This window comes from Palaemon carinicauda, chromosome 2, assembly GCF_036898095.1.
Source record: "Palaemon carinicauda isolate YSFRI2023 chromosome 2, ASM3689809v2, whole genome shotgun sequence".
NCBI classification, from domain to species: domain Eukaryota; kingdom Metazoa; phylum Arthropoda; class Malacostraca; order Decapoda; family Palaemonidae; genus Palaemon; species Palaemon carinicauda.
Genome location: NC_090726.1, coordinates 140,577,271 through 140,589,770, shown reverse-complemented (window position 1 = coordinate 140,589,770; position 12,500 = coordinate 140,577,271). Strand labels below are relative to the sequence as shown.

The 12,500-nt window shown below is 35.3% G+C and overlaps 1 protein-coding gene and 2 long non-coding RNA genes across 5 annotated transcripts in view; 2 read left to right on the top strand and 1 right to left on the bottom strand.

Annotated features, from left to right (window-relative positions):
• LOC137622193 (uncharacterized) overlaps positions 1–1,209 on the top strand; it is a 1,751-nt gene extending 542 nt beyond the window's left edge. The window contains exon 2 of the long non-coding RNA XR_011040381.1: positions 192–1,209. This is a non-coding gene — a long non-coding RNA (uncharacterized lncRNA). The remainder of the gene's footprint in view (positions 1–191) is intronic.
• The window catches only part of LOC137622197 (uncharacterized), a 229,672-nt gene that overhangs the window by 127,158 nt on the left and 90,014 nt on the right, over positions 1–12,500 (bottom strand). The window lies entirely within an intron of this gene.
• LOC137622182 (uncharacterized) lies at positions 5,800–10,384 on the top strand. 2 transcript variants are annotated; one of them, XM_068352623.1, is made up of 2 exons: positions 5,800–7,547; positions 9,362–10,384. In XM_068352623.1, exon 1 carries the CDS (start codon positions 5,861–5,863, stop codon positions 6,887–6,889), a length of 1,029 nt encoding a protein of 342 aa, XP_068208724.1. In that variant the 5' UTR covers positions 5,800–5,860; the 3' UTR covers positions 6,890–7,547; positions 9,362–10,384. The 2 variants fall into 2 exon arrangements, with proteins under 2 accessions (XP_068208724.1, XP_068208732.1); XM_068352631.1 differs by lacking the exon at positions 9,362–10,384 and adding an exon at positions 8,012–8,138.

Below are 12,500 nucleotides of genomic sequence, written 5' to 3'. Positions count from 1 at the left end.
GGATCAGCTTCATGGAAGTAATGTTCCTATATATAAATATAAGTTTTTGAAGGATCCTTTAACTCTAATTCTTTATTTTATTTTTCGAGATGTGTTTATGCTAATTTAGATTTTTGCAGTTGTTACCCCCTTGTCGTTACTATTTAAGTTTATTATTATTAGGGGGTAATAGAATGTTTGTTTTTCTTCAGGGCTCTCTTGAAGTTGCGGGAAATTGGGAAGGACCGAAACTTTCACCCCCTTGTCGTTACCCTTTGACACAAGGTCGGTCCTCCTAAGGATACTCTCAAACGATTTTTATAGTTACCCAAACCGAACATCCTTTCAAGAAATTTAGAAATATTTAACCTAAATTAAAAAAAAATATTCTGAAACCTTTAATTAAATTTAAGAGTTTTATTTTGTTTGAGTTTTATTACTAAAATTTCCTGTATAGATAACTTTTTTCAAGATGGCGACCGTGACAGGATTGCAAATAAGGAGTTCGGTTTGGTTGCTTGGTTTGGATGAGAGTAGGAGTGGTTTTTGGGCTTGTTCTGTATTTGAAATTTTCTTATTCTATTTTGTACTGTTCATTTTTGTCGTCAACATTTTCTTGGATGACATTGACTGATCTGTGATTGTTATGAAATTGGCAGTCTTTGGACATTCATATGTTTCTGATCTCGAAAGGAGATTTGAGGGATCAGAAATAAAAATTGATAATGTGAAATTTGAAGTGTCATTTTTTGGTTGGAGAGGTGCCACATTTTCCATCTTTCTTAACAATACTAGTCTTTTAGATCCTTTGGTATCTTATAATCCTGACTATTTAATTGTATATCTGGGAGGTAATGACTTAAAAGCTGACATAGACTTATCCTTAGTCAAAGAAAATTGCAGAGCATTTTATATCTTAGTTCGTGAAAAACTACCAAATACTTGCCTTATTGCCTCGCAAGTAGAGCTGAGGTTTCATGTAAACAGGAATAGGTTTGATGTCCCTCTTACAGAACACTATAAATTACTTAGACGCTATTTCAATAAGTTTGTACTAGGTTTAAAGTGTAAAGATTTTCTGTTTAGGGTGGAAAGCCAGGGGAGATTAGATAACCAGAGGTTGTATAGAGATTCGGTACATTTAAATACAGTAGGTTTAAATCATCTATTTAAATTGATGAAAGATTGTTTGAGGTTTTGTTACAGAAAAAATAAAAGTTTGTAATCATGTCTAATTTGTCTCTTTTAATCAATAGTCGGAAATATATCCGAGGACAAGTGACAAAGTATTATAACAATAAGATTTCACTCCAAACTAAAACCACCTCTGAGAAACATGTCCTCAAAGCTAAGTTTAAATCGTATCTTGATGACTTGAGGGACCATGATAGCAAAATTCAAGCCTTGATATGGCAAGAGGAAGAAAGTAGTGATAAACTTACAGTGGAATTGGCGAATTGTGAATCTTATATTGATAAACTCAATGAAATGTTAGCCTTCCTTGAAGATACTGTCTCTTTCACTTCTAGTACCTTAGATGCTGCAAGGAGTTTGCTTAAGAGTCCTACTGCTCCCCTTCCTACTTTCAGTAGCACTGAAGGGGAAAATATAAACAAATTCTTAACAGAATTTGAGGATACCACAGGCTCCTTTCAGCTTAAGGATAGGGATAAGTTTCGGGGCGTGCTTCCGTTTTGTTGAGTTCACTTGAAGTGGATAAACAGACTTATAATGATGCCAAGGAACTTTTGGTTCGCTGCAGAAATTCAATACTATTAAACAAATAGCAGAGATGAGATTAACGTACAGCACAGATCCATTTTCTATATTAGTCAGATGAAAAACTGTATTGAATCTGTTAAGTTGCAAAAAATTGAAACTAATGACTTTTTGAATTATTTCTTTTGGCAAGGTTTGAATGATACTTTCAAAAATCAGTTGACTATCATAACAAATAAGACCAGACCTTCATTGGATGAAATAAAGGATAAATTTTTTGAGGCAGCAGAACGATATTCATTAGCTACCCAGAATTTCCATTCAAAAAATCATTCTAAAGGTTTTAATATCAAATCTTCAACAACAAATTTGGCTACTAATGTCAATTTTAGCAAGACTAACGGGCCTTCAGTTAAGTGTACTTTATGTGCTTTAGACAAGGAAAGAGACTCTTCTCATCCTATCTATAAGTGTAAGTATTATGATAGTCCGAAGGCCAAAGTTGACAAATTGAAGGAAATTGGAGGATGTTTAAAGTGCGCTAAAGCCAATCATTCCACCGAATCTTGTAATTTTGTTTTTCGAAAGAAATGTTTTCATTGTGGAAAATGGCATTTTACCTATCTGTGTATAAATGGAAATGAAGAAAGGAGTTTACTGGGTGCCACCAATAAAATCGAAGCAACCCCTGTTACCTCTCAGAGTCAAACAGTGTCCAAAAAAGGGAAAAACTGTAAATCTGCTCCCAAAGAGGAGGTTTCTAGTGGCATGATTCTATCAGTAGGTGCTTTACGGACTACCAGTACAGAGTCAATTTTGCCTACTTTTACTTGTTACCTAAGTAACCGGGTCGAGATTAGGTGTCTTGTAGACAGTGGTTGCCAGACTAATTTTATTACGGAAGCTGTAGCCAATACTAGTAATCTCAAGGTGTTAAAAGAAAGGGTACATTTGACTGTTAACGGTTTTAACTCGAGTAAGCAGTATGTAACTAAGCTTGTGGAAGTAGAGGTAGAGATAGGTAAGGAAAGGTTCAAGATTGAAGCACTTTGTGTACCATCTATTGATATAAATTTGAAACTTCCACAGCTTTCTAGGATTACAACTGCGTTTATTGTATGTCTTGGCAGACAATCAATTGTTAAACCATCAGGAGGAGATCAATAACATTGATTTCATATTAGGTACAAATTCTATGTATTGTCTTTTGAGCTCAATGGTAAATTTTGGTCAGCCGATTCCCTCTGTCTATAGTCAATGTGCTCTAGGGGTTATGCTATTGGGTAATCTGCAGAACACTATTTCTAATTTGAAATACTTACCTGATTTAAATTATGCCTCATACAATGGTAATAATTCGGACATTTCTACTTATTTGTCTGTAGAGTCTTCTGTTGTCTATGTAGGCTTTGGTTCAAGCATCTTGTGTGATGATTCAAACTTTATGGAAGAGGAGGTAACTCTTGATGTTGAATCAAATTTTGCAGTGTTGAAAGATGATGGAAGTATTTCGGAGACTGAATTGAATAAAGCTGCAAACGAAGTTCTCATGAAATATGATGAGAAGAAGGTATTAAACTATGACCAATTAGAATTCGAAAACTGCTCTTCAGAGGTCAATGATCAACTTGTTAGATTTGCTTTGAATCATTCTGTTCGTACTGAAAGGGGCAGGATATCCATGCCTCTTTTATGGAACAGTAAAGTATCTCATCTTCTTGGTAGGAATTACAATCTTGCTAAAGCTGTGCTAAAATCTAACTTAAAAAAGTTAAGAAAGAATGAGCTTCATTTACATTTGATGGATGATGCCATTAAAGAACAAGAACAACTTAGTATAATACAGAGGATTCCAAATTTGGATCAGTATATGGAGGAACATCCTGAGCAGAGTTTCTTACCGCACATGGGTGTGTTTAAACTAAACAAGGAGACCACTAAGTGTAGGGTAGTTTTTCTCTCGAATATTTGTGAAAAAGATTTGTCTAAGCCAGCTACTGTTAGTCATAATCAGAGTATACATTCTGGACCTTGTTTAAACCAAAAGATTGCTTCAGCTCTTTAACACCTGAGATTTGGGTCTAAGCTTCTATGCTTTGGCATCCGGAAAGCTTTTAACCAAATAGAGCTGAATCCCTCTGATCAGAATAAATTACTATTTCTTTGGTATCGTAATGTAAAGAAAGGAGATTTTTCTCTTGTGGGGTATAGGAATGTGCGATGGAGTTTTGGATTACGATGTTCACCAACAATTTTGATGTTGAGTTTATACAAGATTTTGGTCCTGGATACTGAAGGGAATTCTGAGGAGGTTGTATGTTTGAAAAGGTTGATTTATCAATTATTTTATGTGGATAATGGTGCTTTCACTTGTAGTGATTCATCAACTTTGAAATGGTCTTATCAGTTATTGCCATCTATTTTTGAGCCCTATAAGATGGAATTACAACAAATTGTTACTAATGATAGTTCACTTCAGGAGGATATTGATGCTGGTCTTGAAAACAAAACTGACAGTAAAGTTAAACTTTTAGGCTTGCAGTGGCATAGGCAAGATGATATATTGTCAACTAGACCTATTGCTCTTGAGGGATCAGCCAATACAAAACGTTTAATTCTCAGGTCGATAGCCTCTAATTTTGATTTATATAATTTCAATGGACCAGTTTTTAACAGATCTAGAGTTTTTATGCATGGCTTACAGTGTGACAAATCACTTGGATGGGATGATCCATTGTCACAAGAGCGAATGAAAGAGTGGAACTGTATTTCAAGACAAGCTAATGCAACTCCAGAAATTATGGTAGAATGGTTTGTAGGGGAAAGAGATGCATCTTATAGGATACTAGCTTGTGTTGATGCAAGTAGTCTCATGTATGGAGCCGTACTTTATATTGAGAATATAGATACAGGTAAGGTTAGTTTTGTATTGGCCAAAAACAGAATTGTGAACACAAATTTGAAGACTAAATCAATCCCTTCCCTGGAGTTGCAGGCTATTAGTTTAGGTACAGAGATGCTTATGGAACTTTATAAAGAACTGTCTGGTCCTGCATGTGTCATTCCCATTAATATTAAAGCACTGAATTTGTATTCTGATAGTTTGGTAGCGTTAACTTGGGTAAATTCCTATGCTAGTAAACTTGATAAAATGCAGGGAAAATCCAATTTTATATTGAATAGGTTACATCGTATAAATCAGCTTTGTGAAATCTTCCCTGTGAACTTTACCTTCACAAGTGGGCAGAATAATCCTGGGGATTGCATAACTAGATGTTTATCATACAAACAACTCAAGAAAACTAACTATTTCTCAGGACCACAAATTCAGTCAAGTGATGTAGCTATAAGTCAAAATGTACTGAGTATCACCATCCCGAATCCTTTATTCAAGATCAATGATGATAATGTTGAAAGCAAAGACGTTGGTAGTTATAATATACAGTGCAATAAACTTTCCATATCATCTGAATATCTAGTTTCTCCAAACAGATATTCTGACTTTCGCCATTTAGTGGCTGTAATTGCTAGGGTTCTGAGATGTTGGAATAAGTGGAAGGCTCGCACAAAGTTGAACAGACCAACTTGTAAGGATTTGATGGTTATTGAATCTGGGTATTACAAAGAGGCTGTTATGCACATAATTATGAAAGATCAGCTTGTCTATTTCCCTGAAGTCTTTGATTATTTTGGGTCTGATTTGAAAAGGGTCAAGAACATACCCAATCTTGTCAGTCAGCTTAATGTTTATCCTGATCAGGTTGGAATTCTGAGGGTGAGAAGCAAATGTGATCGGTGGAAAGAGGGTGAAAGATGCTATTTCCCTATTCTTTTGCACAAGCATAGTGAGTTAACAAAGTTGATAATTCTTGATTTGCATGTAAGGCTGAAACATGCTGGATGTTATTCACTTTTAGCAGAGCTGCGGAAAGAGTTTTGGATACCTCACTATTTCTCAGTTGTTAAAAATGTCCTTAAGGATTGTGTTACGTGCAAAAGGTATAATGGTCGTTCTGTGAAACTGAATCAGTCCCCATATCGTGATGTTAGATTGCATCCTTCTGAGATTCCTTTTGGGTATGTGTACATAGATTACTTTGGTCCTTATACTGTTAAACAGGAACATAGAAAGCTAAAAGTGTGGGTTCTTTGCCTTACCTGTATGTTTACTCGAGCAGTCAATTTGAAGATTTGTGTGGATATGTCTGTTAAAGAATTCCTTCGTTCTTCTATGCTTCACACGTTTGATTATGGATTGCCACAGTTTTGTGTAAGTGACTTAGGCACACAGATAGTAGCAGGAGGTAACATCATAATGGATTTTCTTAAAGATCCTGAAACCCAGATGCATTTTGATGAGGCTGGTGTACAATCGATAAAATTTGATCGGTATTTTAAAGGCTGCAGTCAGATGGGTTCTTTGGTAGAGATATGTATAAAGATGGTCAAACATTTGATAAATAAGTCCATTGGTACAAATGTTCTAGAATTTAGAGATTTTGAATTTGTTGTTAGTCAAACTTGTCACTTGGTGAATAAGCGACCAATTGCTTTTAAAGAGGCATTAAGGGATTCGAGCAACGAGCCTGTTCCTCACCCTATCACTCCGGAAAGGCTTATTCATGGCTATGATCTCTTATCCATCAATGTCATTCCTGATCTACAGCCTGATCCTGAGATTGATCTTGAATACATTCTTGGTACCACCCCGTCAGAAAGGATAAAGAATAATTATCAAAAACTAAATGCAATCAGAAAAAATCTCATAGACAATTATCATTCGGAGTTTTTAGCTACCCTAATAAAACAGGCAGTTGATAAGAAGGACCGATATCGTCCTTGTCGTCATCAGCATCTTAATGTAGGTGATATTGTTTTAATCAAAGAGACTCATGTAAAACCCCTTAACTATCCTATGGGAAAAATTACAGAGGTAATTAAGAATACAAGTGGTGAGGTGACTAATGCTATCGTTTTGAAAGGTAAAACAAATGAGCTGGTGAAAAGGCATATAACCAGTCTCATCCCTCTTTTAAAACCCGATATTGCTGAAGAGATCAATCCTTCAGTTAATGAGGAATTAGATGCCAAACCTAAATTTAGAGGAAGGTCAAGGAGAAGGGCAGCAGTCGAGTCAGAGAAAAGGACTAGGCATGTGCTCCAAGACTCAGATGGTTTGATAACTTTGTAAATATGTAATTGTAAATATGCATGTTTTCATTTTAAATTCAACTTTTTACATGTTTTGTAAAAAGACTGAATCCCTTCCCTGGAGTGTTGAAAATGATGTAAAATTATTACATCACTTATGTTTTTCTTCTATTTATCATTGTTCTTATATAATGCGTTCTTAAAGGTTTAATATTTGGTTTAATTATTGTTAATTTGAATAATGTAATCATTAGTATAATTTAGTAAATTTAATTGAGTTTTTCTATGTTTACTTCGAGCTTATAAAGGGAATATGTAATTATATTTTCGTTGTGACGGTAAACACCTTTCAAGTCTCGAAGGTATAACAACTGTTAACGAGCAGTTACTACTGTTTGTTTCTTTGTTTTCCGAGGAAAGGAAACGCTGAGCAGCTGAGACAGTCGTAGTGGAGTCCGTTTGGAAAATTCGTACCAGTCAGTTAGTTGGTTTGGTTGGTGGAATCAACATAGAGCCGGTTGCTTTTCTTTCAAGCTCGACGGTTATATTAATAATCGACGGCTAATTACAACGAACTGTGCCCAAATCACCGCTCCTGCTCAAGTCTTGCCAGCAACGAAGACATGTCTCTTACCATCTTAGACACAGGATATACTTCATTTATTGCCGAACTTCCGAGGTGCCGATAAGGCTTTAAGGTACGTCACAACGAAATGATGGGTGTCTATTTCTAAAGTGATCCTAGCCTTCTTATCATTTCACCAATGGAAATGATGGCACACTTATTTGCAAACTTGCTTAATAGTCCTGAATTTAATCGTTATATTTACTGATTCATATTAACATATCTTATTAAACTAAATATATACCTATTGAAGCATAAAAAACTACATAATAATTTGTAAGTAATTTGTTTTATCTTCGGATACTATTCGTTTATTTTAACATTTCGAAAATCTAATTTCTAGGATCAGCTTCATGGAAGTAATGTTCCTATATATAAATATAAGTTTTTGAAGGATCCTTTAACTCTAATTCTTTATTTTATTTTTCGAGATGTGTTTATGCTAATTTAGGTTTTTGCAGCCGTTACCCCCTTGTCGTTACTATTTAAGTTTATTATTATTAGGGGGTAATAGAATGTTTGTTTGTTTTTCTTCAGGGCTCTCTTGAAGTTGCGGGAAATTGGGAAGGACCGAAACTTTCCCCCCCTTGTCGTTACCCTTTGACACAAGGTCGGTCCTCCTAAGGATACTCTCAAACGATTTTTATAGTTACCCAAACCGAACATCCTTTCAAGAAATTTAGAAATATTTAACCTAAATTAAAAAAAAAACTATTCTGAAACCCAATTAAATTTAAGAGTTTTATTTTGTTTGAGTTTTATTACTAAAATTTCCTGTATAGATAACTTTTTTCAAGATAGGGAGATCTAAATGCAAAGAATGGTTTGAATTATGTAAAATCATATGCAACATACACAAAGAACTAACTGAACGACAGTGCTAAAGAATAATCCGGAATACAGAATTTGAATAAAAAACACTTTTTTTGTTACAGATGGATTTAAAAACCATTTCAGAATTCCTTGATCACCAAAAATCTTAAGACTTTCTTAATAAACCAAATCTATATGTGCAGTTGAAGAATAAACGGACCCCCAATCAAAAAAAAAAAAAAAAAAAAAAAAATCAAACCAAATTGAATTTTTCTGAAACGTCTCAATCTAGTGAACACAAATATTGATGTTAACAATTAAAACTTAGGGATGCAATCCATGTTATGGCATAAAAAGTAACGATGCCCCAAAATGCCAATTTTACCGATCGGCAAGGTTTTGAAAATATGGATGTTCGTTTTTTACCTATGTCAATGCCGAAAGTTTTTAATATATCGTGTACTATACCAACTGAAGGCTCTGAATATTCTCTATCAATCCATATTAAACACAGTTTTGTCGAAGACAAACCAAGGATTTTATTAGAGGTTCAAAGTTAATACCCTAACATTTCCAATGAACAATCACTAACAAACACTTCCTGTGCATTGCATTCATTTTGTTCACAAATATTATGTAAATAACTTTAATTTATACATTTAATATCATTATAAATTTAAAAAGCTTTGATACCAAAATAAGGAGTACATCCTGACTAAAAACAAACGTACAGTCCATAAATCATGATTGTCTTATGTTGTGGAATGAAAAGTGCACCTTATTTGGACAATTTTCCTTAAACCCACCCCATGAAAACCATGATCAACACAGTGACGAAGTGTAATGAGTTTTCTTAATAAGTTTATTTTCAAATTTGCCCAGATGATTTTTGTGGATGAACTTTGTTATCAGTAGAAACTATCAACACAGGTTAGTCAAGTTTGTACTTACAATTATTTATCTAATGGTATCAATACCATATTAAAGTTTCATCTTTCAGATCAAGTAATTTGATAAGATATTTTAAAACTAAGTTTGCATCATTGTTAATGCATTTTCTTGTTTTCCTTTTAGGTTTGCGAGTGATGAGTTCTGATTCTGACTTTGAGCCCACCTGCAAAAGGCGGAGGGATGTCCAAGATAGTGGTGGTCTGGCTTGCATCATCCACATTCCAGGTTTGCAGTATGGAACAGTCATTCCTTTTCGATCAGAAGACACCAAGAAGCTTGCAAAGCTAAAAGATGTGCGAGACCGAAGACTTGCTCAGCCAGCAGGCTTTGTGCAACGAATGACTGAGACATGTAAATTGATGCCTGACCTTGTGGGTGGAAGCCAACTGATGCATTTGAAGAACTCTTAAGTTCAAGAATATCTTGGAGAACTTTGGAAAACCAAGTGTTGTTTACACCTGATTGCATATTCTGCAATTCAGAAGGACGAAAAAAGGTGAAATCCAAAGGCACATAGACCACGGAGGACATGAGCATCTTTGACTGTAATGGCTGGCCAAGTGTCCGAGATGGTAGAAAACAAGGATGCTGAGAAGATGCTTATTCGAATCAGGGACAAAGATCTGTTTGCTTGTGAAGCCAAATTTCATAAGTCATGTCATATGAAATACATGCAAAACTCAGAGAAATGGAGAAGCACAAACACGGATCTCATAAACAGACAAGCTGAAGACGCAGATGATCACCAGCATGCCTTTATTGATATCTGTAAAGTAATTGATGATGTTGTCTTGGAGAAAAAGGGGATGCTAAAGCTTTCTAAACTTTAGCAGATGCACATATCGAGCATGACACTACGCAATTAGTTCAGGAGTGAACGTCTCACCATGAAATTGAACCTAATGGGACACTGAAAATTATTTATTTTCACTTGAGTTGGAAACTACTATCGCACAAGCCATGGAGTATACTTAAAGCTATTTGTCAACACGAATTATTAGATCACCTCAATCACCTTCAGTATTTCATTCTGATTTCAAATAGTTAGATCACTTCAATCACCTTCAGTGTTTCATTCTGAATTCGACAACTTTGATCAGCTGCTGAACAATATCACTGACATAGGTTCGATTCATACTGCACATGGAATCCTGTTGCAAGACCACAGAGGTATCAATATCGATCACACACTAAATGCTGCACTATCACAGGATCTTCCAGATTGCTATGTAGGACAACTTATATGTCCTCAGATGACCACTGTCGATCACAAAGTTCCAGGCGGACATGATGCATTTCTCCAAACAAAGATCCTTCACACCTTATGGGTGCTGATACGATTGAAACATTCTACTACACAGTAAGTACCCGCATTGACAGGATACATATCCACAACTGGCCAGAGACCTGCAAGTTTGACTACCATTCTGTGATTGCCCACACAATAACAGACAACAAAACAGTCGAAGAATGCCTGCGGCGCGCTGAAGAAGCCACAAACGAAGTCAAACAGTGGTATGTCATCACCACCTTTGACTTGGGGGTGTGCATGGAAGCATACCACCTTGTTTGGAACAATCCAATAAGGTATGAAAAGCACCTGATACTTATTGGTACCTTATATCTCATCTGTGCCTATTTGTGAATGATTGGCAAAAAGATGAACGACTCTGGACTTTCTGATATTCCGTTGGTGGCTGGGGTTTTAAGTTGGGAAACACTTGGCACATTCAAAGACAACTGATAGATGAACTTGATGAGTTCATATGTACACTGTATGGAAGACCACATACATGGAGTGTTGATGAATTGCGCTTCCTGAAGCTGACTGAAATGTGTGACATGGAGTGAAACGCCTATTAAAACTTCACGCAACACAAATTTAGATATGGCCACACTACCATCATCTCGAAAAGCTTTGGACCAACAAATTATCAAGTTGGGGTCTGGAAAAGATCACATGTTGTAAAGCCTGATATGCCACCTGCAAGTAAGAGTCATGGCAGGACAATAATTAATGGAAATCTGGAGCCCTTTTGGTATGATGGAGATATGCTTCCAAAATAGCTCACAGACACTGTTGATCGTTCATCTGGAGACACCTCTGGCATTGAAAGGGAATCAGATGATGGGGAAGAATTTGCTGCAGTCACAGGCAAACAGAATGGCTATTGTTCAGACAGTAATAATGACTTCTAGTTATTGCTGATGTTTAATTCTGGATGCTACTTGAATGATAGTTTCCTTTTTTCCCATAAATGATTTTAATATCTATGCTGATTTTTTACAAAATCTTAGAAAATCATTAATGCGTGATGTTTGTTTGATATTCCATGTACCTTTGTAAATTATTCAGATTGCTTTTGTCAATGTTCATTTCTTAATGTTTCGGGGAATTTTAATAATGCTACACCCAATGTGTAGATAAGCTTTTAGTCAGCTCTTTAAATGTACAATGATATTAAATTAATAAATGAAAGTCATCTGCATAATATTTGTGAACAATATGAATATAATGCGCAGAAAGTGTTTGTTAATGATTATTCATTGTAAATGTTAGGGTATTCACTTTGAATCAGTAATAAAATCCTCTTGGCTTCTACAAATCTGTGACTAATATGGGTTGATAGAGAATATTCAGAGCTTTCATGTGGTATATTACAAAATATATTAAAAACTTTCTGTATTGACATATTAGCTAAAATTCACCATAAAATTGGCATTTTGCAGTACCGTTAGTTTTGAGGCCATAACATGGATTGTATCCCTAAATTTTCAATTTTAACATTGATATATGTGTTTTGTGTTCAACAGATCGAGACATTTCAAATCTAATTTGGTTGAGTTGTGAAGGGGGGGGGGGGTGCATGGTACTCACAACTGGGCCGCAGACTAACAAGGAAAAGGCTACCTCTTGATAAACTATCAAGCATCCTTAGCCCTTATATTAAGCTTGCCCAATGAACGTTAAAAGACAACGAGAGAAAGAGAAAACTGATAAGATAGTGTCTGGATATACCGTCAAGCAAGATACCTCTTAACAATAGACAAAGGAAAACCATGGTACAGAGGCTATTATCATTAATACTATCATTATTATTATTATTATTATCATCATTATTATCACTAGCTGAGCTACAAACCCAGTTGGAAAAGAAAGATGTTATAAGCCCAAGGGTTTTAACAGGGAAAAATAGCCCAGTGAGGAAAGGAAACTAGGAATTAAATAAACTATAAGACGTAATAAACAAATATTTAAAAA

Bases quoted from the DNA above. Each gene is read 5' to 3' on its own strand.
- LOC137622182 (XM_068352623.1), top strand. From the start codon at position 5,861: ATGTTTACTCGAGCAGTCAATTTGAAGATTTGTGTGGATATGTCTGTT.